This window comes from Dromiciops gliroides, chromosome 4 (assembly GCF_019393635.1).
Source record: "Dromiciops gliroides isolate mDroGli1 chromosome 4, mDroGli1.pri, whole genome shotgun sequence".
Classification (NCBI taxonomy): domain Eukaryota; kingdom Metazoa; phylum Chordata; class Mammalia; order Microbiotheria; family Microbiotheriidae; genus Dromiciops; species Dromiciops gliroides.
In genome coordinates this window covers 466,721,646-466,748,014 of record NC_057864.1, presented here as the reverse complement: position 1 = coordinate 466,748,014, position 26,369 = coordinate 466,721,646, and the positions used below count along the sequence as shown (strand labels likewise).

Below are 26,369 nucleotides of genomic sequence, written 5' to 3'. Positions count from 1 at the left end.
TTTTTTCTTTTCCTTCCTAGGGCTTGATTTGTTGTTGTATTGATTATATCTTTAGACTTAAGAAAGCAATGGAGAAAATGTTAATAAAAATAATCATAAAACTTTAAATTGTCATATATTTTTCTTTCTGGAGAGCTGCTTGTTAAACATTACCAGTATACCAGAGAGAGGACAAGATACCTTCTGCGTTCTAGAGTGATTCATCATGGGTATAAACTTGTAATCTCTTGTTGTCTGTCCTTCATTCTCAGGATGATGTCATGACTTGCACTGAATTGGATTTAAATGAGGGAGAGCTATTCAAGGTCACCAACCTCATTCTCTCCTCCAGAGCCATCTGAGTCCAGGGGCAAGATACATATATCAGGATGACTGGAGATGATGACCCTGGATGTCTAAGGCAATTGGAGTTAAGTGACTTGCCCAGGGTCACACAGCTATTAAGTGTCTGAGGTCAGATTTGAACTCTGGTCCTCTGACTCCAGGGCTAGTGCTCTATCCACTGTGCCACCTAGCTGCCCTTGACATAAGTAGACTTGCTTAAATACTTGATTGTCTGCCCAAGGTCATGCATGCAGTTAAGCAGCAAAGCTGAGATTGAATTTCGGTGCCCATTACCTTAGAGGCTGCTGGTGGCACAGTGAATAAAGTGCTGGGCCTGGAGTCAGGAAAATCTGAGTTCAAATCCAGCCTGACACATGTATAAGCTATGTGACCCTGGGCAAGTCACTTAAATTCTGTTTGCCTCAGTTTCCTCAAATGTAAAATGGGGATCATAACAGAACCTACCTTGCAGGGTTGTTGTGAGGATCAAATAAAATATTTGTAAATCCCTTAGCTCAAGGCCTGGCACAGAGTGGGTGCTTTGTAAATGATTAATCCCTGCCCCCTGCCATTCCTTTGGACTTTTTTTACAGGGGTTGGGGGGGCAGATCTATGATGTCTTTGGTATAGACCACTCTTCATGATAAAGCACCCTCGACCTATGCAGAACGTCCCCTGCTCTTCAACTTACAGTCAGCAGCTGATTGGGACACTAAGAGGTTAAGTGATTGACCAAAGGTCATACAGTCGGTATGTGTCAGGTTCAACTTGAATCCAGGTCTCCCCAACTCTGAGGCTGCCTCTCATGTTACCTTGTATTCTTTGTTTTGTTTTGTTTTTTCAGTTTCCCAAGTTTTATTGCAATACTGTGGGTGACCATAGGGAGAGAACCAGAATATTGGAAAGGTATCTCTCTAAAGGTTGTTTTTTTTGTTTTTGTTTTTTGGTGAGGCGATTGGGGTTAAGTGACTTGCCTAGGGTCACACAGCTAGTGTTAAGTGTCTGAGGTCGGATTTTGAACTCAGGTCTTCCTGACTCCAGGGCTGGTGCTCTATCCACTGAACCACCTAGCTGCCCATTACCTTGTATTCTTTGCAGCCTTTCATGTCCTTGTCCTGTCTCCCCAGGTCCATTCTAAGGTCCTAAAGGACAGACCCTACCCTGCTGTCCTTCTGCATCCAGCACCTCCTCCAGCACACATGCACTGGGCTGCTGGCTAACCATCAGAGGCAGGAGGAGCCACTGGGGTTGTGACTGCCTAGCTGGAGAAGCATCCTTCGTTAAACGGGAAGTTTTCATCTTCTTGGGATCTGCCTGGCTCTGGCATCTCACTGCCTGCCTTAATTAGTCACTGATGGTCCACAGAAAACCAGATTCCTGGTCAAATGGGCCCTAATTCTGGATCATAGGCTGTGTGGGCCAACAGAACTGGGTGGCTTCCATTTACATGCCAATAATCCTAATTTCTAGGAATGTTTCTAAACTTGCTGTCCTCTAATCTGCCCTAGAGTAGAAGGACAGGCTCAAAACTTGTGAAGAAATCACTTCTAACCTTCCTCAGACATTCAGTTGCTGTGTGACCCTGGGTGAGTCACTTAAACCTCTCTGTGCCTCAGTTTCCTAATCCTTGAAATAAATGTGTTTGACTCAATGGCCAACAAAGTTCCTTCCAACTCTAACTCTAATGACTTGGATACTCTGTATTCCATCTCACATGGAGTGACCTCACCCTGTATCTGCCTCTTCTGACTCAGACTGGTGCTAAGCCCTGCTCTTGCCAGGTCCATAGCAGCCTACATCAACTGAGGTAGCCCTGACTCAGTTCTCCGGCATAAGCCATCGTCCAGCCTGATCTCAGGAGACAAGTCAGCAAGGTGAGGGATGGGAGCCCCATTACCACCCACCCCCAGATCTAGGAAGAAGGCTAAGTTGAGCTGGGAAGACAGTATAACTTGGGGCTCAGGAAATCATGACACACAGATGGCCCTTCTCAATCCCTAGAGTCTCCCCTTGAAGACCAGATTCCAGGCTCCTGAATTCAGATGTTCCAAGCCCTCGAGATATTTCTTAGCAGTCCCAAGGCAGCACTGTGGACTCCTCTCCCATCATGGCCCCTGCCCTGGAACAGAAACTTGGGTACAGGCCTCCCTCCCCTTTTTGGAGAGGTGGGATACCGTGGGTGTGGAATGTTGCATATACTATCCAATAAGGGTGATGTTTTGGTTGGTTTTGCTGAATAGTTTTTCTTCTTTGTTAATCTGGTTATAAGGAGCACTGGTGAGGAGAGTGGAGGGGATATATTTGTAAACCAAGTGGTTACACAGGATATCAATACAAATAAGACTGTCAAAAAGAGATTGGGGCTTGGGGTATAACCAGGGTACCCCAATCTTACTTTGGCACATGAGGGACCCATCTTGGGGTATCCCAGCCTAGGAAAACTGAGGAATGAGGCACAGAGAGCTTGGCCTCTTTTCATGATATCCAGATGGCAGCCAGGGCCCAAGTTCTGGACTAGTAGGGAGTGGGTGAGAACAGGTGCATTGCCCTCCTTTGCCAGGCTCCTGCCCCCGTGCCTGCTGCCTATGCCACAAGCCCACCATTTGCTACCTACAGGCATCTTCCCCCTCCCACCTGAACCCCCTGGGGGAGCTGGGCTGCAGTTGCCATGGAGACTTTCGGTGGGCCAGCCAGTGCCAGACATATGGCTCTCCCACACTAGCTTGCTGGGGGGTGGGAAGGGGCAGAGGATGCTGCCCAGTACACAGGGACAGCTCCACCTGCCACTGCATCCAGCACTCCTCAGGCATGGGGGCAGAGACCCTCCAATCAGTGATCCAATGAGGCAGCCAGGACTCCTGGTTCTAACTCCCTACCAGAACCAAGAGCATGGCACTGTATCAGGCATACTGCTCCAGCCGAGCAGAGGTTAGCAGTGGGGGGCCTGGGATCCCCGTTAGGGTCAACCTGGACTCTTCTAACACCCACCCAGTAGCAGAACACTCCAGGGCATCACGCTGAAGCAGGAGAGAGAAGACTGAGTTCCACCTCACAGGCAAGATCCCTGGAATATCCCTCTCAATCTGAATTGCCAAAGAGAGACTCATTAGGAAAGAAAAAAATGACAGGATCAAAGAGCTAGAGTTAGAAGGGACTTTGGAGGCTAGCCCCTCTTGTTTTACAAATGAGGAAGCTGAGGCATAGAGGGTTTAAATGACTTGCCCAACGTCTCACAGGCAGTAAATGCTTCAGAAATGGGATTTGAACCTAGGTCCTATGTTGTTGTGGTGATGGTTCATCCTTCCTTTTTTTTTTTAGGGCAATGGGTGTTAAGTGACTTGCCCAGAGTCATACAGCTCGTAAGTGTCAAGTGTCTGAGGCCGGATTTGAACCCAGGTACTCCTGAATCCAGGGCAGGTGCTTTATCCACTGCACCACCTAGCTGCCCCCATCCTTCCTTTTTGAAGAGGACCAATGACATCACCAGGGTGATGTCTTTCTTTCTCGTGAATTGGCAGAGCTTTGCCGAGTCTATGACTCTGTCACCATACCAGGAATTTGCTTTGGACCATTAGGATGAAAAACTGTTAGAAGGCTAAGATTAAGGGAGCTCGGGGTAAACTTCTGGGGATCACTCAGGCAAGACCCTGTCTGCCTTTCTTAGCTGGAAGAGGGAAGGACTGACCTCTGGTGACCCCAGCCAGGGCCTTGGATTCCACTCCCGGGAGAGTGTAGATACCTCCACCCTGTTAGCTAGAGTGAGAGCTGGAAAGGAAGAGCTAAGGGTCTTACCCTTGATGTGGCCAAGGATAGAACAAAGCAGGGAGGGTCTCCCTCTCTCCCTCCTTGCCTCCCTCCCTCCCACTGCCCTCCTCTGTTCTCTGGCTGGTTATTTCTGTGTTGGGAGCAGAGAGCAGGGCTGCCTCCACTTGGAATGAGCATCTCTATGGTAACTGAGGTGTGTGCTCCCCCAGCTCACAGCAGGGAAACTGGCTTTCTGCTCCAGCTTTTGGGGGAATTCATCCCTGCTGGCTCATCTCAGAAGCCAGAAAACAATGTTCCTACCTAGACTAAGCTAGAGACAGGAGAGCAATTCCTCTCCAAATTGATGGAACTGGGATGGGGGAAATGAAATCCATGATACCCAATTTATTTCCTTTTCTCTTTCTCCTCCCCCACTCCCATCCCCACCCTTGCCCCCACCCCCAGATGCACAGCATTTCTCAGGGACACGGTGCAGGGTCTGTAGTCAGTCACGTTTCCTTGTCTAGATCTATATATCAACAGGCCTTTATCCCCCTCCAAGGGAGCTGGGGGCAGGGCAGGAAATGAGAAAGCTCACAAGTGTGCTAAGATGATCACTCCAGGCCATGGAAGCGTAGAGCTCAACGTTTCACAGAGATTGTTTGGTAAATTGATTTTTTTTACTTATTCTTTGGCCAGGTCTGCGTGGGCACCATGAGAACAGATTTCTGGAGCGTGAGCAACTGATGTCTCCCTGGGGGATCAATTTCCTTAAGTTCTCAGAATGCAGGTCCCAAACCCCCCACGCTGCACAGGCTGCTGCAGACTTTATTTGCTCATGCTTGCCTTCTTCCTCCCCAAACTCTTCCTCAATATTTCTTTCTTCTGGCTTGGACAAAAGCAGCTCCAGCCCAGGCCATGGCCCAGGCAGAGGGCCACTAAAGATAGGTGGGCAATGGGGCACTTAGACGTGCCAGACCTAGTTACAGAACCCTGACTGGCTGTAACTAAGGCAAGAAATAGATGGAGGACACCTGTTCTCACATATTTCCAGGGGCTGATCTTAGGGTATAGAGCTGGCAGTGGGGACTTGCCTAAGGTCACATGGGTGACACTAAAAAGGGACTTGCTATTCATCTTGTACAACCCTTTAATTTTAAGGCTGTGTAAACTGAGGCTCAGAGACAGCAGTGACTTACACACAGGAATGCAAATAGTCTAGCCTCACCAGGTTAGCAATGGAAAGGATCTAGAGCATAAAAAATCTTCACATTTTTGTGTGTCTTGGTCTCCTCTTTCAGTATCTGGGGAAGCCTACGGACCCCTTCTTAGAACCCTGTTTTTAACTACCTAAAATAAAATAAATAGGATTGCAAAGGAAACCTATCTATAAAAATACAATTATCAGAATATTAAAAAACACACAACAGGTTTGTAGGCTCCAGCATCTCACCCTAAATTGTGACATTTATTTTCATTTTAAACATCACCCTCTCTTGACTAGGCAGTCCTTAGATCTGATCTGTACAGGTCACTCATCTCACACAGACTCAATACAGTCAATGCTATATTCCAGGCTCTAGAGGGACAAAGACAAAAATGAAATGGTCCCTGGCCTCAAGGCTCCAATTTCTTTCACTCACCACCATCGAGACCAATGGACATGTTTATGATAAAAAGGATTTGATACACAATATCTCATTTGAGCCTCCTAACCCTGAGAAGTTATCACTATAGGTACTTTCATCCCATTTTGCAGATGAGGGAACTGAGTCTCAGAGATGGGAAGGGACTGGCTCACAGTCATATAGCTAGTAAGTACCAGATTTAGGATTTGAACCTGGGTTTTCCTGACTCTACTTCCAGTGTTCTAAACACTCAGGGGAAGCTAGGTGGCACAGTGGATAAAGCACTGGCCCTGGATTCAGGAGGACCTGAGTTCAAATCCAGCCTCAGACACTTGACACTTACTAGCTGTGCAACCCTGGGCAAGTCACTGAACCTTCATTGCCCTGCCAAAAAAAAAAAGTTCAAATCTAAACACTATGCCACCTGGATGGACTCTCCTGGTTAGGATATAGCTTTAGCTCATTTCCTCTTGGTCTGTCCCTTTTGTAACTTCTACTCCCCTTCCTTCATGGTCTTAACAGTGGGTTATTAGATCATAAATTTATAGTTAAAAGGGATCTTACAGCCTCCTTTTTATTAGTCCAAAAGTTATCATTTATTGTTATTGTTATCATATTTTAATAGATGAGGAAACCGACTTGGGGGAGGTGTGAAATGACTTATCCAAGGTAACGTAGGGAGTGAGCATCAGAGAACTGGGGTCCTCTGATTCCAGAGGCATTACTATTTCCACTGAACCAGTGACACAGATAGGTCCCTGCTTCTTGAGAGCTTACATACCCTAAATATTAATGGGGCTGAACAGACAGAGAGGATGGACAAACAGACAAGATTACTATTGTACACAAACAAAAATAAAATAAAGAGTTAAGTATGGAACATTGATGTGGGACAGTGAGAAAGGACACTGGACACAGGAGATAGGTTTATTCCTGGCTCTTTTTTATTTTTTATTTTTTGCAGGGCAATGAGGGCTAAGTGACTTGCCCAGGGTCATACAGCTAGTAAGTGTCAAGTGTCTGAGATCGGATTTGAACTCAGGTCTTCCTGAATCCAGGGCTGGTGCTCGATCCACTGTGCCACCTAGCTGCCCCCATTCCTGACTCTTTTGCTCCTTTACTGTATAACAAGTTGCTTCCTCTCTCTGGATCTGAATTTCCTAATCTATAAACTGTGACAGTTGGATCGGAAGGTCTGTGCCCCTGCTCTAACATTTTATGATTCTGTATATGGTTCCAACATTAAGTTAAGAAAAATCACTCAAAAATTTACTAGGAGGCAATGTGACAGAAGGGCAAGACCGTTGGGCCTTGGATTTTAATCCCAGCACTGCCACTTATTATCTGGGTGACCTTGGACTTCACCTCTGTGACCTTTACCTGAGGACCTCATCTATAAGATGAGACGGGGTGGCATCCCCCTGGAAAACCTTTGGGATCCCCTTCCAGGAAAAGATAGGCTTCTACGGTCCATACGCAGAAGAATGAATCCAAAGAATTAGCATACTTAGCAAGCCAGTCAGACAGGATTTTTGGTAGCCCCCTGCCCCAAAGGGACAATATAAAACATGGCAGATCCAAGGGTAATGCAGAGAAGTTGCCAAGGGCCAGAGTTAGGGTTGTTGTTCCTAACCATTAGACTTCTCAAAGAATGGGATGGACTTTAAGGGGAGGTAGCAGTAGGCTCTACCCTCTCTGGAGAGGCTGGATAGCCACTTGTAGTAGAGAAGATTCTTGTTGAACCATAGGTTGCTCTAGTGGACCCTGAAGTCCTTTCCAATGCTAACATTCTGTGGTTTAATTAAATAGATATTTATTAATCAACTGGTGAGATCTCCTCAATTGGATTTTTTCCTTTCATTCATCTTTATTCTTTGTTACAAAGGATAGCTCTCTGGATAATGGAAGGAATATATTCTGAAATGAAAGTGATTTTGTAAGCAAAAGCTATCAATATAATTGTTTTCTTAGAAAAGGAAAAAGAGAAATGGGAGAATTCAAAAGAGGCTTGAAAGAAAGGCCAGCTATTAGGCAGGCAAAGGCACCGAGCGGTAATGGGAGTTGTGTGGGAGGTCGCTGTCATGATGGGATCAAAGGATCCTAGATTTAGAGGTGTAAGGTGTCATGGCAGTCAACTCAGCTAATCCCCTCCATTTCCACATGAGGAATCTGTGACTCAGTGAGGGGGGATGACTCGCCAGACATCAGATAAAAGCAGCAACATACAGGCTATGGTAGGTACACTGAGACGCCTTTTTGCTTTCCAATTGGTTTTCCTTGTCTAAACTTGTGATGTCATTGGTATTGGGAACTCATGATATAAGACCTCTCTCTTCCAACACAGATGTAGCAATAAAATCAGACACAGAGAATTATCTAGGGTATTGAGAAGTTAAGTAGTGACTTGTCCATGGTCACACATCTAATATTAATTGGAGGCAGAATCTGAACCCAAATCTTCTTTATGTCACCTCACTATGCCATGTTGCTTCTCATCACTCTCTCCTCTCCTCCCCCCCTCTGTCTCTCTCTCCCCTCCTTTCCTCTCTGTCTCTCTCTCCCGCCATATAATATATATATATATATATATATATATACAAACACATACACACATATAAGATAGATATATCATGCTTTCATTACACATCTTCCATTCAAGACTTTTGCTCTAATTAAAAAGTAAAAGGCCTCGGGGGCAGCTAGGTGGTGCAGTAGATAAAGCACCAGCCCTGGAATCAGGAGGACCTGAGTTCAAATCTGACCTCAGACACTTGACACTTACTAGTTGTGTGACCCTAGCCAAGTCCCTTAACCCTCACTGCCCCACAAAAATAAAGTAAAAGGTCAACCCTTAAGAATCTCTCTCTATGCATCAGGCCATGATGCCAAAGAGCCAAAGCTTAGGGGAAGTGTGTGTTAAGAAAGTATACTTGGTTACTTCTACTGTTTCTTAGAATCTGGCCATCTAGTACCTGATAAACAGCTTTTCTCCATAATGGAGAAGCTTAGCTCAAGAACTCAGCCCCCTTTTTTCCCATTAAGTGAGAGGGTCAAGGTTTCTTGGAAGGTTTAACCTCCTTCTTTCTTTCTTTCTTTCTTTCTTTCTTTCTTTCTTTCTTTCTTTCTTTCTTTCTTTCTTTCTTTTGGTGAGGCAATTGGGGTTAAGTGACTTGCCCAGGGTCACACAGCTAGTAAGTGTCAAGGGTCTGAGGCCGGATTTGAACTCAGGTCCTCCTGAATCCAGGGCCAGTGCTCTATCCACTGTGCCACCTAGCTGCCCTGGTTTAACCTCTTTTTGGAGGGCAGAGCTTCGTCTGTTGTCAAAGGTGTTTGTCATTATGAATTGAGAACCCACAAAGCACTGTCACCCAACCCCACTTCTTCCACTGGCCACAGACTGTCCTGTCCTGTCCAGAGCTTCAGCCCCTCAAGAAGGAAGCATAGGCCAGATTCACTCATTCACTGCCTGTGCGTGGTGCCTAATTCCACCCACCCTGACCAATGAGTTGACCTTCCTCCTACTGCCAGCATGTTGGCCACCAGGCCAGTAGAAGCGCAGTATGACCTGTCTGGGGATAGAAAAGGTTGAAATTGTGGCCGGTGAGGAGGATGTCCCCAAGGAACTGAAAGGGAGCCTGGAACTCTCAGGGGGGGATCAGAAATCTTTGTCCAGCTTTTATGAAGCCTGATGGAAGATGAAGGTCAACAGCGGCATCATTCTCCCTCCCCCTTTCTCCCACGCATTTATGTCTGAAGCTTCCTGCATGACAAGGTAATCGTGTCTCCAGCAGCCCGCCCCCAGAAAGGCTAACGGTGGGGGGGGGGTACTGCCAGGCTGGCTTGCTTCTCTCCAGCTGCCACGGATGACTGGGAGCTGTCCAGGGTGCTGGCTTCTGGGCAGCCAGGGAAATGGGGTACTCTGTTGAAATTCCCTAATCTCTCCTTAACTCATCCATCCATCCATCCATCCATCCATCCATTTATGCATTCATTGAACAGCCATTATTAAAAACCTACTGAGAGAGAAATATTTTCCTAGGTGTTGGGGGACAAAGTGCAAATGATTGGCAGAGCTAATAGTACTGATGTCATACAATGAGGGGGTCTGAAGACTGTCAGCATCCTGTGGTATAGTGGAAAGAGCGCTGGTTCTAGAATCAGAAAATCTGGGTTAAAATCTCACACTGACATTTACTACTTCTGAGACCTTGGGCAAGTCACTTTTTTTTTTTTTTTTTGGTGAGGCAATTGGGGCTAAGTGACTTGCCCAGGGTCACACAGCTAATAAGTGTTAAGTGTCTGAGGCTGGATTTGAACTCAGGTCCTCCTGAATCCAGGGCTGGTGCTCTATGCACTACGCCACCTAGCTGCCCCCTGGGCAAGTCATTTCTTAGGCCTCAGTTTGCTCATCTGTAAAACACAGGGGTTGGGGGGCAGCTAGGTGGCACAGTGGATAAAGCACCGGCCCTGGATTCAGGAGAACCCGAGTTCAAAGCCAGCCTCAGACACTTGACACTTACTAGCTGTGTGACCCTGGGCAAGTCACTTAACCCTCATTGCCCTGCAAAAAAATAAAAGAAAGAAAGAAAAAAGGGGGTTGGATTATATGGTCTCAGATGTCCTTTCCTACTCTAGGTCTAGGAGCCTACGATTGGGCTGTTTGATTGTATGAAAAGGAAGAATTCTCTTCATAGGCTCAATATAGATTTAGAGCTATCAGGGACTTAGAGTTCCGATTTTGTGTCTGTGTGTGTGTCAAGGACCCCAACTCCTTCTCAAAATAATATATTTAAATGCATAAAATAAAATAAATAGGATTACAAAGGAAAACAATTATATTGAAATATAATTATCCAAATATTTTAAAAATAAGTTCATGAACCCTAAGTATCCTTGATCAAGTCTAACCCTCCTTATTTTATAGAGGAAGAAACAGAGGCCGAGAGGGGAAGAGAAGTTCGCCTGGCAAGTGATGGAGTAAGAAGTTGAACCCTGTCCTTAGACTTCAAATCTAGCCCTCTTTCTGCTTTGTATGCCTCTGCCTGCTTTGATCTGAGGAGATTCCCTTGGAAACACCCCTTCTCTGTAGTCCCATAGACATATTCCTGTAAATGACGACTTTCTTTATAAATAAACAGCTAGTGACAGCATGCCTGGTCTTTGTGAACATGTGTGGAAAAGAGGAGAGGAAATGAGGAGATGCTTATGGGAATAAGATAGCATGGGGGCAGGAGAGAGAATTGACAACTAGCAAAAGGGTCTAGGGTACAGGAACAACTCCATGAGCCAAGCCTGCTCAGGGACATTGAGCCAGGGATTCAGGTATGTGCAACTCTCTAGGAAGGACCTCATGTTTAGGCCCATTTCCCTAGTGTGGACCAATTCCACTCATGACCTGGAGCTGGAAGAATTTAGATTCCTCACTTGCCAACAGAAGTGAAAACTCCTTCAGGGCAAGGGCTCTCCTACTGTATCCTGCACAGTGGTGGGTACATCAAAGGCCTTTAATAAATTGAACTGAAAATTCATGCAAAAGTCTCAAGGGGAAGCAGGAGTCATCCCATCACTGCTCCAGCTTAAACAAGGTGCCCAGTATTCCTTTGGAAGTGATTTTTCAGGTGGCCTCTTTCTTTTCTTTTCTTTTCTTTTTTTAGTTAGGCGATTGGGGTTAAGTGACTTGTCCAGGGTCACACAGCTAGTAAGTGTTAAGTGTCTGAGGCCGGATTTGAACTCAGATACTCCTGACTCCAGGGCCGGTGCTCTATCCACTGCGCCACCTAGCTGCCCTCAGGTGACCTCTTTCAACAAAACCCAGATCCCACTCATCACCTCTGTGTGCCTTGCTCAACTCCATCTTCAAAATCAACCTCCCAGCACCCACAGAGTTCCGACTTCTCAGGAAGAAAAGGAAGCAGAGAAGTCCCTAAAACCCCTAGACCAGAATTTTTGTTTTGTTTTGTTTTTTGGTGAGGCAATTGTAGTTAAGTGACTTGCCCAGGGTCACATAGCTAGTAAGTGGCAAGTGTCTGAGGCCGGATTTAAACTCAGGTCCTCCTGAATCCAGGGCCAGTACTCTATCCACTGCACCACTTAGCTGTCCCTAGACCAGAATTTTTAAAGAGAGGCCAGAACCCATGCTCTAGATGCCAGTGAGCTGTTTGGGAATGGCCAGGAAAGGAGCCTTCTAGCTTCACTGGCCCTGCCTTCTAGGGTGCTTTGAGGTTACCAAAGTGAGCCCTGCTATATAAGGGTCATGGGGCCTGAGAATAAGTCCTTTAAGAACAGCGTGCTTTAAAAAAAAATAGGGGCAGCTAGGTGGCACAGTGGATAGAGCACCAGCCCTGGATTCAGGAGTACCTATGAGTTCAAATCCGGCCTCAGACACTTGACACTTACTAGCTGTGTGACCCTGGGCAAGTCACTTAACCACAATTGCCTCACTAAAAAAAAACCAAATCTGTGGTCTAGGGGCAGCTAGGTGGCGCAGTGGATAGAGCACCAGCCCTGGATTCAGGAGTACCTGAGTTCAAATCCGGCCTCAGACACTTGACACTTACTAGCTGTGTGACCCTGGGCAAGTCACTTAACCCTAATTGCCCTGCAAAAAAAAAGAACAGCGTGCTTGGTTTGGAGTCAGGATAAGAATAGCTTTTGGCAGCCTCCATCCCATCTTGAACATCTCAATCTGATAAAGGATCGTTGAGTGAACTAGAGATGATTAGCTTGAAGAAGAGGAGGGGTGGAGAATGATAGCTCTCTCCCCGTATTGTTAAGGCTTTGATAGGAAAGGAAGACTTAGACTTGGCCTTTCAGGATGCCAGAGGGTGGAAGTTGCAAAGATGCAGGTTTTGGCTCAAGGTCAGGAAAAGCTTTCAGGCCATTAGAGCCATCGTTAAGTAGCATGGGCTGCCTTGATTGGCAGAGGGTTCCCTGCCTCCACAGGTCTTCGAGCAGAGGTCAGATGGCCACGTGGAGGGGATATTGTAGTGGGGCTTGTTTCTCAGGCGTGGATGGGACCAGGTGTGGATGCTTTCAGCTCTGGCATTTGGGGATTTTGAGGAGTGAGATTCATGAGATACCCTGAAAATGAATGATTCATTGAACAGGGCAGGGAGAAAAGCAGAGGGAGGGGTGGCAGGGAAGGAGGAAAGTCCAACCTGAGAAGGAATCCTTGTACAGAAAAGAGAGAAAGACTAAAAACAGCCAGGAGCCCAAGTCTTCAAATGTGAGGCAATGATTCTGGCTTCTCAGCACAATTGCCCAAGGTGGGATGCAAACCTTCCCACCTGCTAGCATCTCCATTCCTTTCTTAGCACCTTCTTCCCATTCCCCAGAGCTGCTCACTGAAGACCTTCCCTGTTAATGATAGCTGCTTAGCAACAGGGAGCCTGAATCATGAGATCCTGGGGCTGTTACTCCTTGGAGCCTGCGAGGACCCCCACCTCCCACTCCTGTGGCCTAGTAGCAAAGTCTGGATTTGAATCCGGGTTTTTCATCCCTGAACCCAGCATACTTTCCTCTGCATCAAGGGGGGCATTCTGGAGAGAAGGATTTCTGGAGCCTGAGGGCTGGGTGTCATCAAGTGTCTGGGGCCCCTCTCTGCAGGTTTCTCAGTCTCCTCTCCCATTCCACTCACTGAAGGTTAAGTTTTAGCAAGATAAAAAGAATAGCAAATCCAAGTCCTTTCAGTTAAGGGGTAAAGGTGCTTCCTGAGCACCGGGGAGAGGGCAGGACAATTTCCTGGGAAGCTTTTGTCATCCCCAGGAATATAATTGATGCCTCATTGATTTTTGGAGTCCCATGCTAGGCAGAGTTGCCAGCCTTGTCATCTTTAGTGCTTGGCACACAGCAAGCACTTAATAAATGCTTGTTGGTTATATTATTGATATTATAATTGATGATAATATTGATATGCATGTTTGTAAACAATAGGATTTTAAATAAAGGTGGAACTCATGATAATTTGCTCCCAGAACCCTGATCATCTTTTTTTTTTTTTGCAGGGCAATGGGAGTCAAGTGACTTGCCCAGGGTCATACAGCCAGTCTGAGGCCGGATCCGAACTCAGGTCTTCCTGAATCCAGGGCTGGCGCTCCATCCACTGAGCCACCTAGCTGCCCCTATCATCTTCTTTTCTTCTTCTTCTTCTTGTTTTTTTTTTGGTGGGACAATGAGGGTTATGTGACTTGCCCAGGGTCACACAGCTAGTGTCAAGTGTCTGAGGCCAGATTTGAATCAGGTCTTCCTGAATCTAGGGCTAGTGCTTTATGCCACCTAGCTGCCCCCTGGAACCCTTGTCTTATGGAACTAATTCCTAAAAGGCAAGTAGGGAGATGGGCTTGCATGTAGCTTGGGGATAGTGAGGTAGGAAGTCCCCGTCAGTTGTGCAAGTTGGGAAGGTGAACAGCACACACCCATACATACACATACACACAGACACATATATACACACACACACTTCTTCCTACACAGCCCCACCCCCTCTTGATGGCAAACAAAGCCTCCTTCTTCAAACAAATTGTCTATGAACAGGAACCTGGCCAGCTTCTCCAACTGGACAGACAGGTTCCGGAGCAACAAGAACAAACACACCCACAGTATAGCAGCTTCCCAAACGCACACGGATTCCCTGGCTCTGCTCTGACTGGCCTTCGCTTCTGAAATGCAGCTGGCTTTGGCTGGTCCCAAGAACCCCACTGCTAAGCCTTGATTAATTTTAGCCATTTTTTTGTTTGTTTGTTTTGTTTTGTTTTTGAGAGACAATGGGGGTTAAGTGACTTGCCCAGGGTCACACAGCTAGTAAGTGTTAAGTGTCTGAGGCCGGCTTTGAATTCAGGTCCTCCTGAATCCAGGGCCAGTGCTTTATCCACTGTGCCACCTAGCTGCCCCCTAGCCATTGTTTTTAAGTGATTTAGCCCCCTAGAATCACCTAAAGGGCCACAGAAAGATGCATGGGGAAAATGAGCAGACCATGTGCTACAAACAAGAAAAAGTCCAGAGGAATAGTGTAGAGAGTGCCATAAAAATGGGTCATGGGTCTACTCCAAGGATCCGTCATTTTGTCCCCTGCCTCCACTGTGCAGATTTAACCACTCTCAGTTGGGTGACTTGCCCAGGCCCATAAAACTATTAAGTATCTGAGACAGGATTTCTTCCTGACTCCACACCCACTCCCTTCTCACAACTAGGCAGCCTGGTCCTCAGGTGGTGATCATCATCTCCATCATGGAATCCATCATTAGCAGAATGGTGGTAACAGCTACTCTTTCATTGGGTGGGAGCCATCATGGATTAGTAACCCACAAAGAACAGCCCTAGGACCCTGAAGAATCACAGTAGAGGAGATCTGGGAGGGTCCCTCAGGGGTACTTAATTTCAGAGGTGTGCCCATGCCAATATACCCACCAAGTAGTCATCTGGTCTCTGCTTAAAGACCTCCAAGGGTGGGGTGGACATACCACCTCTCAAGGTGACCTGTTCCCCTTTTGGAAAGCCCTACTGCATAGGAAGTTTTTCCTGCCACAAGCTTAAATTGATCACTTTGCAATTTCTACCCATTCTTCCTGGAGTGTAATCACTTCTCCACATGATAGCTCTTCCCAAACTTGGAGACAACATTTATCTTCCCCCTGGGTCTTCCGTTCTCCAGTTCCTTCAATGGATCTTAATATAATACACATTCAAGGACATTCGCCATCTCGGTTGCCTCATCCATTCATTCCTGAGTCTATCAATGTACTTCCTGAACTGAACTCAGTGACCCAAACCAAACACCACTCCAGAGGTGTGCAGCCTGGACCATCACCTCCCTTCTCTGGGAAGCTCTGCCCCTCTATTAGGAGCCCAGGGTCACACTGGTGTTTCTGGCTGCCATATTGCACTGCTGACTCATAGTGAGCTTGCAGTCCACTGACATCCCCAGCTCTTTATCTAAACAACAGCTGTCTATCCATGCCTCCCCAAATGGATCCAATCCGACCATTCTTGTGCACTTAATATATGCCAGGCACTGCACTAGGCACTGGGAATACAAAGACACAAAAAAATAGTCCCTGCCCTCAAAGAGCTTACATTCTCTTGGGGGAAACAATGTGTTCATAGAAAATTAAATACAAGATGCATACAAAGTAACATCTGAGAGAAAAGTACAGGTCTCATGTGAAGAGCAGCTTGTTAACTAGGATGGGGCTTCTCCAGGGCACAGATAAGGGAGGATTGGGAGGGGATGACATGACTAAGCCAGGGGAGCAGTTCAGGATGACAGGAACTCTGAGAGAAGAGAGAGGCAGTAGACTGTCCCTCCCCTCACAGTACTACTTGTCTACTTGTGCACGGGAGTACACGGGAGGGTCATGTCTTTGATCCTGGATTAGTAGCTGCTTTGGAGAGGTAGGGTGGCAGGAAGGCCCCCAGCATACTGGGCGGAACCCTATGGAGGATTGATGGAAGGTTCACATCGAGACAAGAGTCACACTGAAAAGATGCGGCTGCATTGCCTCTTGGCAATTGGCAAGCAGACCCTAGTGGATAGGACAATAGATTTGGACTCAGGCAGATTTCTCCTTTCACTCCCTTTATCTCTGATCTCGAAGTTTTGCTTGGCAGAGTAACGGGTATGGATTACCTCCTGTTACCATGATCCTTAATAATCCTCCATGGGTGCTCGGATCAGAGCCACTCCCCAGTTGCCCTAGGCAGTCTAGTACTTCTTGTCTCCATTCTGGACCCAAGAACCAGGAGACTGGAGTCTTTGTCCCAGATTTCCCATGCTTGGCTTGGGAAAAGGGAAACCAATTAAATTCTATGAGTGAAGCTGCTAGATTTAGTGGAAGGAGCAAGTCAGAAGATGTTGCTTCTTCATGATTCCCCCAGTGACCCTGGGTAAGTCCCATGCTTCCTGGCCCTCTGTTACCTTTTCTCTATAATGAAGAGCATGCCCTGCCCTTCTGGGGGTAGGGAGGAAAAAAATGCTCTTCAAATGTACCCCAAAGCCAAGACAAATGTGAGACAAATAGAACAATAGCAACATTGTTATCACTACAAGGGGAGGCTGAAAACACACTTTCCTTGCTCGCTCGCTGTGGTCTACATTCGTGACTGTTAGCAATAACCAGACTTACTCTGGGGAGTCTCAGTGGATGGCTCAGAAATGCAATGGGGATGGGGGGAAGTGGGAAGGGAGCTTGGCCTGACTGTAAAACCCTCACCTCTTTTCTCCTCCTGCTCTGCTGGCCGGCCTCGATCCAACAATCCTGCCCCCTCCAGGAACACAAGTATGCCCTCCTCCCTTTGACCATCCCTTGCCTGCCCATTCCCATTTCCATGAGGGGCAAGAACTAGGCATGGTCGACACAGGACTATGAGCAATTTCGAGAGGTCACATAGGATTACTGAGCTCGACCCAGAAGGGTCTTCAGAGAACTTCCAGTTCAACCTCTTCATCTTTACAGTTGAGGGAAGTGAGGCCTAGAACGGTTGTGACTTACTTTCCTGAAGTCACACCAGGTCCTCTGATGTGTGATGTGATCCTCTATACTACACCAATCCATGACAGCTCAGGACAGTTACTGCCCTTAACCTGGGTGGTATAGGATATGGTGAAATAACCTTTCCCTTAAGAGTGTGATCCAATCCAGCAAGCATTTATTATAATGATGATGGTGGTGGTGATAATTTATCATTTATGAGAGCTTTTTTTTTTTTTTTTTTTTTTTTTTTTTTTGCAGGGCAATGGGGGTTAAGTGACTTGCCCAGGGTCACACAGCTAGTAAGTGTCAAATGTCTGAGGCCGGATTTGAACTCAGGTACTCCTGAATCCAGGGCCGGTGCTTTATCCACTGCGCCACCTAGCCGCCCCTATGAGAGCTTTTTAAAGTCTGCAAAGTACTTCATATGTGTTATCTCATTTGATCCTCACAACAACCATGGGAGATAAGGCTCTACTTATTTTGCAGATAAACAATTAAGGCAGAGAGAGATGAAATGACTTGCCCAGGGTCACATAGCTAGGGAAGTATCTGAGACAGGATTTGAACTCAAGTCTTCTAGATTCTAGATTCAGAATTCTAACTGCTATGCTACCTACAAAGAATACAAGCCTTTGCCCTAGAGGAACATACTTTCTGTTGGGGAGGGAGGCACCAACATATAAGAGGGTAAGTATTCTGAATCCACATGTGACTGGATGGAGGTGAGGAGAGTCCCTCTAATGTAGCTCAGCACATTCTCTGCAGTTTAAAGGCATAGACAGTTACCTGGAGGTGGGGGGGGGGTGGGTCAGTGACTTAGCCAGGATCACACAACCAATATGAATCAGAGGCAGAATATGAATCCAATTCTTCCCAACTCTGAGACCAGCTCTCTATCCCTTCCACCATGCTCTCACCCCCATCTTCTCAAAAAGTAAGCAGATAAAGGATCATTTGAGGAAGGAGAGAGCTCCCCAAACTGGGGGATCAAGGGAGGAATCTGTAAAGGTTTCCTGGCCTGAAGCCTTGAAGAAAGGTGGGGATTCCCAGAGGCAGAGATGAAGAGTCAGGAGATGGATACCCCTTTCAGGAATGATGTGTGATTGTGGCTGGTACAATATGACTATGGGTGTTCATGTGCAGGCAGTGTCGAAAACCTAATGTGGTGGCATTGGAATCTAAAGAGCTGGGTTCAAATCCTGACTCTGTGAAGTTGAGTGATTCATTTCCCTCTCAGGGCCTCAAGGAGGGAGTTCATTAACATGTTTTGTAAGGCCTTTTTCAGCTCTAAAATCCTATGACCTGTAAATGTTTTCTGGGTAAGGCGAGGGATGGCGGGGTGGCAATGAAGCCTTGCAAATGGGTCTCAAGTATATGTCATGAGGCCTGGTTGTAGAAGATGGAGGTGCAGGGAATGGGGACTGGGCTGGGAGCTAAATCTAAATGAGAGGAAGGCCCAGGAGTGGAAGTTAGCTACAGTTGAAAGTGGATATTGGGTTTTCTCCCAAGACTAAGTGGTAGTTGGTAGATAGGAATGGGAGCTGTTGAACCTTGAACTTGTGACAACCTCTAGGGCCACCTGGGTATTTTCAGATTAAAATTCCCCTGTTCTATAATGGGAAAATCCTACACTTTGCAGAAAGTTGTATTCTACTTCTGAAAAAAAAAAAAAACAACACAACCCCCCCCCCCCACTGGAAATCGAGTTAAATCCCACGTTGCAACACCACCTTGGGCAAATCACTCAGGCAGCCTGGGCCTCAGTTTCCACATCTATGAAGTAGGAGAGTAAATGTCAAGTGAGGTAAATCGGGGCAAGAGAAGCTCTTGGTAGGATTGGATCAGGGTTTCCTTTTTTTGCCAGGACCCTGTTTCCTCAATCTGAAATGCACTCACACATTATGTGTGAGGCAAGGTTGCAGTTGTGAAGAGACAGGCAGCTTTGGAGTCAGAAAGACTGGGGTTTGAGGCCTGTCTCTGCCACATACTGGCTGGCTGGGCATGTCTGCACAGGTCATAGAGCCTCTCAGTGGCCCAAGCAGAGTCTATACTGTAGATTGGGGGGCTCACCAGCAGTGCTGGGGCAATTTCCTCACTTGGGGGTTCCCTATATCAATGAAATCACGGGCCTGGTCCAAAATAAAAAACAAAAACAAAAACCCACTACACAATATGTGAGGCATAATGCAAGCAGCGGCAGCTGAAGATGGAAGGAGTCATCAATTGAATTAGGCTGGTGTCATTTCCCCACAGCAAACATCCCCCTTGTGATCAGCCCCACTCTGGGTGACTTACTGTATGAAGGGCCTGGGAAGGCATTCTCCCCCAAAGGTGGGGCAGAAGCTACAGTCTGGGAAACCTACCATGAGCTTCAAAGAGCCCAAAGATCTGGGAAAAATGCTTCTCCCTCTCCTGCTGGCTGCTGCGCGCTTCAGTGGAAAGATCTTGGATTAGGAGTAGAGGGACCTAGGCTTGGTGTGAACTCAGTGGAGTCACTTTGCCTTGGGGAGCCTCAGTTTCCCTGTAAAATGAGGGTTAGACTAGATGGCCTCTGAGTCGCCTATTTCTTGCCCTAGACAGATTCATATCTGAACCATTGCTGCCCCTGTTCTCCTGTCCTCAATCACTTTTTGTTAAAGCAATCAGGGTAAAGAGACATACCCAGGGTCACACAGCTAGTGATTGAGGCTGAATTTGAACTCGGGTCCTCCTGACTCCAAGGCAGGTGCTCTGTCCACTGCACACCCAGCTGCCCTCCTCACTTACTTTCTAAGATAGTGCCAAGGCCCAAGGGGCCCGGCCATTCAGCCATCCACCAAAGAGAACACAGTTGCTAGCTTCTTGCTTCTTGTTTCCCAGGATTTGGGAAGAAAAAACTTCCAGAAAAGTTAAAGTGAACTCAACTTTCAGTTTTGTGGTTTCAGTTTTGAGGCAGGAAGGCTCTGAGTTTACCTCACACTTGTCCCAAATGATCCTGGAAGGCTTTTAGTCTCTATCCTAGCCCATAATATGTGTGTGTGTGTGTGTGTGTGTGTGTGTGTGTGTGTGTGTGTTTGACTAAAAACGGTGGGGCTGGAGGAATGAATTAAAGAATGAAACAGCATCACAAAAAGTAATGGGGGGGGGCAGCTAGGTGGCGCAGTGGATAGAGCACCGGCCCTGGAGTCAGGAGGACCTGAGTTCAAATCCAGCCTCAGACACTTAACACACTTACTAGCTGTGTGACCCTGGGCAAGTCACTTAACCCCAATTGCCTCACTAAAAAAAAAAAAAAAAGTAATACCGGGCTACTACAAGCAGTCACTCCACTGCTGAAGGACAAGCTTAAAGATAACTAAAGGAAGCCCCAGGAAGCAATTCCAGGTTGCCTACCACTCCCAAGTCATGGGTTCAAATCTTGCCTTTGCCCCAGTATTAGTCACTTGCTCACCTAATCAATGAGCATTTGTTAAGCGTCTATTCTGTGCCAGGTGTGGTTCTAGGGGTGCAATGAGCCATTCCTCTTGCCCAAAAAGGTCTGTTCTTTCACATACCCAGCCTTTGTCACTTACCACAAAGAGCAATGATGTGGCTGCTGTCTTCATGCACAAACTTCCTGGTGACAGCTTCCTCCATGATCTGCTTCACCTAGGAACAAACGAATCCCCTGTCATTCTTTTTTGGCCAGATCCCCAAGGAAAAGAGGGCCAGATCCTTGTCCCTGACAAGACATCCCAGTGGGCAAACAGCCAGGCCTGTAAAAATGTTCAAATCTCCCTCAGGATACGAAGCCTTCGAGAAGCAGTTGGTGAAAGAGACAGGCTGAGTCTGATGACCAGTGCACGTATCTATGCCTGCTTGCTGGTCTTAGTCTGGAACTGTCTGGGCCTCAGAGGGCATTGGAGGTGGGGTCCTCAGGCTTGGGGGAAGGATGTCTCCTGAACAGACAGTCTGTCCCTTGAAAGGCTCAGAATGGCTTAGTACAGGGTAATGTGTAAACATCAGGCTCAGGGGTTGCTCAATCTTGAGTCCTCCCAGACTCTTCCCATAGACTTGAGAACCCCAGTCTTCTTGTAGATAGAAACTCTCCACCTCTGGTATCTTGGCACCTGCCCAGAGATGAGGGTTACCAGTCCTTTTTGTGGAGTTGAGGTACCAAGTGGCCTATCATCCTCCATCAATTGGCTTTCCCAGTCTCAGAGCTCCCCTGGATCTGGGGAGGGATACTCATGTCCTAGGGCATTGTGTTTTTAGTTTAATAGCTGTCAATGGCCCATCAGTCAACAAGTATTATTAATTGTCTATTAAGTGCCAGGTACTGGGCGTGCAAAGATTAAAAAAAGAACAGTGCCTAACTTCAAGGAGGTTATATGCTAACTGGTACTAATTTCTGGGAGGGCTTGAATTTTAATGGGGAGAAGGAGTTATAGGCGGAATAAATGAATTATAGGTTAGTGGTAGTGACACTCATTTTGGGAGGGAAGCGTGGAGGTGCTACTCACTATTTCAAATGAATGAAAGCAGGGGATGGCTAGGTGGCGCAGTGGGTAAAACACCGGCCCTGGATTCAGAAGGACCTGAGTTCAAATCTGGCCTCAGACACTTGACACTTACTAGCTGTGTGACCCTGGGCAAGTCACTTAACCCCCATTGCCCTGGAAAAACAAAAACAAATGAACGAAAGCCTGGTCCTGTCTGTAAGAGGACCTTTTATAGCGTGGGACTCCACTTAGTGAGCAGCAAGGTAAAGTTTCCCCAGACAATTACTTCTAAAAGGCCTACAGGTGGGTATGTGAGTAACTTCAAGGTTTATCCAGGGCATGCAGGATGATTTGCTGACCACCTGGGCTTGTAGGTTATGGGCATCTCTCCTCAAACTTGTTTAGAAACCACTCATTTTGATCAGGACTCATCCACTGGGCAGCTAGATGGTGCAGTGGATAGAGCACCGGCCCTGGATTCAGGAGTACCTGAGTTCAAATCCAGCCTCAGACACTTAACGCTTACTAGCTGTGTGACCCTGGGCAAGTCACTTGACCCCTATTGCCTCACTTAAAACAAAAACAAAACAAAAAAAAGAACTCATCCATTAAGGAAACAGTGAGAAGAAAAGGTGCTCAATTGGAAGTCAAGAAGACCTGGATTCAAATACCAACCTCGACACTAAATAGGTGTGACCTTGGGCAAGTCATTAACTTCTCTGGGCCTCAGTTTCCTGATCAATAAAGTTGAGGGGGTTGGCCTAAATGGCCTCTCAGTTCACTTCTAGCTCAAAATCTACGGTCCCATGATGGCCCAGCTAGACATCTTCAAACTCTAGGCCTCCCCCTCACCTGACAAACCTCACCAAGTTTCAGCATTGTCCAAATATAGCCTGGGTAGGCTAGGCTCTTTGTCCTAGTTTGCTTTTTTATCAGTGTATCCTTGCTTCCCACATCATCCGGCCCATCTCCCCTGAGGACAGAGTCTGTTTTCTACTTCTGAGCTGCTTTTATTTATTTCCCATGGGTGAGATTCAGTTGGTCATCAGTCAGCCTGCCTGGGGATCTGGCGTGTTTAATGTCTTCCTGGCTATGTTCATCCAGGTGCACTCAGGGATCTCCCTACTAAGAGGGGAAATTCGGATGGTCAGTATTTCAGAGCAAGGACTGCCTTTGCCTTTCTCTGTATCTATAGAGTTCAGCAGAATGCCCAGAACATAGGAACCCCTTCATAAATGCTTGTTGACTGGCCGACTGACTTAGGAGGCAGCCTTCAAATTTCAGTAGCTTCAACTCTAACTTGGAAGAGGAGTAAGAGAATGGATATACAAAGGAGAGGCAGCCTTTGGTTTGGGAGTTGGGAGGCAGGGGAGACAGGGAGAGGGGAGAAAGAGGGGAAAAGGGGAGAGGGAGAGAGAGAGAAAGGGAGGGGGAGAGAGGGAGAGAGAAAGGAAGGGGGAGGGAGAGAGAAGGGAGGGAGAGGAATCCCTACTCCCAGTGAACCCCGAGACCAGTTTACCCTGGGTCCAGAAATTGGCCACCACACCAGCCTTCTGGACGCTGCCAGACTTCCACTTAGCCTTTGCAGAGCCTAAGAGTCCATTTAGCTTGGGGTCTGCCACACAGCCCTGCATCCCTCCTCCCTGAAGGAAGGTATTCCCCCTTTCCCTATAGACTCTACCCCCCCCTTTTCCCTAGGGGCATTTGTTCTGAAATAGCTCACACTGGGCTGTGTGGGTATGGGGATGTTTATGGTTGGAAGAGAGGGCCCCAAGGACAGCCGGGTGCAGGATGCGGAGAAAGGGGCTCGGTTGCCTTGGATATAATAATAAATACCTCTGGGCCGATTGGACGTTTTCAAAGATGAACCGTATAAAGGGATAGAACATAGCAGGGAAGCTAAAATGCTTCTAAGGGAGGGGATCACTCTGATGAAAGGGGGGGGGGGGAAGAGAGGGCATGTGAAAGCAACAGGGAATAGAAGAAGCCAGAGTGGCAAGGTATAAGGAAACTGGGGAAGGGGGTGTCACTATCAGAAAAGGGCAGGGGTTCCCTCACACTGAAAATGTAGAAGCTCGCACGGGTTTTTCTCTGGCGAGAACCGACCGTGGCTTGGCTTAAGTGGAGGAGGGAGAAACAGTCTGGGTGGCGAAAACCTTTCTGCAGCAAAGTCCCAAGTCCCGGGAGCAAAGGGGGAGGGGGAAGTTGGGGGGGGTAGCTAGCTTCCAACTTCAAAGACCCTCGAGCTCCAGAGCTGGGGGTGGGTGCCCTGAATTGTCCCGGCTCCCCAGGGAATCCATAGAGAAACCCCGCCCCCGTTCCCCTCTCCTGTGGGGCTTCAAATGAATGAATCGTAGCCCCCCCTTCTCTCTTCCACATGAACAACCACCTTCCCCCCCACCCCCCGCCCCGCTCCCCGGCTGCTGCCGTCATAGGGTGGGGAGCTGCAGGGGCCGCGGGGAAAACAAGCACGGGGACGCGTGGCGAGACTCCCCCCACCCTGGGGAGGGTCTCCCAAATCAGAGAGGGTCCCTCCAAAGCAAGAAGGGGGCCCTAAAGTGAGGGGCCATCCTGAGGCTCTACCGCCCATGCTGCGCTTGGGGTGCACCCATTGGGACCCCCGGCGCCCGTGGCGCGGACCTCACCTCCTTTTTGACGTTCCACAGTAATTTCTCTTTGACTGCGTCCTCGGTGCGGCTCATGGTGCCCAGAAGAGCGGAGCCCCGCGCAAGGCTAGCCCGGGCTGCTGCCACTGGCCGCCGCGCCTAGTCCGGTCCTTCGAGGCTCAGCTGCCCGCGGGTAAGGCGGAGCCCCGGCCCGCCGCTGCGCTCCCCGCGCCCTGCAGCCGCCGCCGCAGCCGCTGCCCGCCGTTAGGCTCCGCAGCCATCTTCCGAGCCCGGCACAGACAGACGTCAAGAGGCTGGCCCGGCCCCTTCCCACGGCCGGGGGGGCTTGGGGAGGCGGGAGGGGGAGGCAGCGCCTACCTGGGGCGGGGGGAAGCGGGGAGGGCTGGCCGGGAAGCGGCGAGCCATCCAGCAGCCGCCGCCATGGCAACTGGCTCCCCCAGCCCACCCCCGCACCCCTAGCCCGGAGGGCGTTCGCCTGGAGCGTCGTGAAGGGTCTCCCACCCATCCCCCCCGGGTGGGAGAAGGGGAGGGAATGCAGCCGTGCCTCCTTGGATCGGGAAGTGGGAAGCTTGGGGAGAGAAGGGAGACCTTTCATCCGACTGAAAAATAGCCGGCCCCGAAGGGTGGATGCAACCTAAGTATAACGGCTTCTCCCGCTGGGCAGGGAGATTAGTTGGAGGGCAACAAGAGAGGAGCGCCCACAAGCCGAGCCCCACAGATCGAGAGCCCCGCCAATGCGGCAGGGTCTAGGGCAGTAGTATCATCCTTTAGGGCCAGCAGGAAGTTATCCTCTGGCCCTAGCTCAGGACTTGGGCGGGGCCTTAGGCGAGGAGGGCAACCGAAAGGCTGGACAAGCACCCCAGGCTGGAGGCTGGGGATCCGAGTGACTAAATACGGATCGTTCGCTCGCTCCTTCCACTACTATGCCTTCTCTCTGGGATGATCTCCAATTTATATCTGGCTATATCTTTTTGTACCGAGTTGTTTGCATGTAGTCTCCACAATTAGACTGTGGAGCTTTCAGAGAGCAGGGGTTATTTTTAAATTTTTATTATTTTTTTGCTATTCTTTGAATCTCCCACGCTTAGCACTGTGCTTGGCGCGTAGAAGATGCTTAATAAATATATGCCGGGGCTTCGGATTCGTTCCAGGGCGGACACCACCTGTTTACAATCTACAGCTGCGGGAGTGGGGAGCGGTCACAGGGTTGCAAACCCCTAGTCTTGGAGTCAAGCCAGACAGTTTGGCCGAGGATGGGACAGCTACAGGATTAAAAATAAATAAATAAATAAACATACACACATATATACTGGAAGAGACTGTAGAGATGGGCCCCCTTTACATAGGAGGAAACTGAGGCGCAGTGACTTAGTTCAAGCCTAAGCCATTCGCTTGAGTCCCAATTCCAGAAGTTAGGGGAGAAAAGCCTAGACTGAGGGGAGCCCCTCTCTGAACCCTTTTCCTTTTTTTGTGAAATGAAAGTGATCTGTAAGATTGGAAGGGTTGTTCTTTTTGTTCGCCTTGTTGCGTTCGAGGCTTAGCCCAGCGCCTGGCGGTTAATACATTCTGGATAATGGTGATGGTGATGAAATCGCCTCCCAGGGCCCTTCCAAGTTTAATTCCTTGAGTTCCCCAGGGAATTCTACCTAAAGGCTACCCACCCCACACAGAGAAACTTTGGGAGTCCAGTTCTAAAGGGCCCTGGAGCCATGGAGGGAGAAGAACATTGTTTATGTAAATGGATAAGTCACGAACAGCTCCAGGCTGCAGAAGTGAAGGCAGCAGACGCGGAGCGGGCGAGGCTCCGCCTCGTGCGCAGGAAGCTCAGACGGGCCTAGGGGGAGGGGTCTCCCCAACCAAAGGAGGAGAGAAGAAGCAAACCCCAAGGAAGCAGTGAGGCTCCTTAGGACGCTTGACAGAACTTCCTTTTAAAGCCCCCAGTCCGCAGGTGGCCACGTGGGGGAAGGTTAGAATGCGGTAGGCTGTGGGTCTCAAACACTGTTCGCCTATTGGCTAGGGTGTGAGCTACTTCCCCGCCCCTCTCCAGTGAAACCCCGCCCCCTGGCAGAGCCTCCACCTACTCAGGCCTCTGTGCTGGCGGAGCCGGAAGCACTTGGC

The 26,369-nt window shown here is 48.2% G+C and overlaps 1 protein-coding gene across 2 annotated transcripts in view; it reads right to left on the bottom strand.

Annotated features, from left to right (window-relative positions):
* SGSM2 (small G protein signaling modulator 2) overlaps nt 1–24,560 on the bottom strand; it is a 75,140-nt gene extending 50,580 nt beyond the window's left edge. The window contains exons 1-2 of one of the 2 annotated variants that reach the window (XM_044004616.1): nt 24,270–24,560; nt 20,716–20,791 (exon numbers count right to left, since the gene is read on the bottom strand). In XM_044004616.1, coding sequence (XP_043860551.1) covers nt 20,716–20,791; nt 24,270–24,326 — 133 coding nt within the window. In that variant the 5' untranslated portion in view covers nt 24,327–24,560. The remainder of the gene's footprint in view (nt 1–20,715; nt 20,792–24,269) is intronic. The other variant, XM_044004617.1, reaches the window with a different exon arrangement.
* Nucleotides 24,561–26,369: the final 1,809 nt, after the last annotated feature.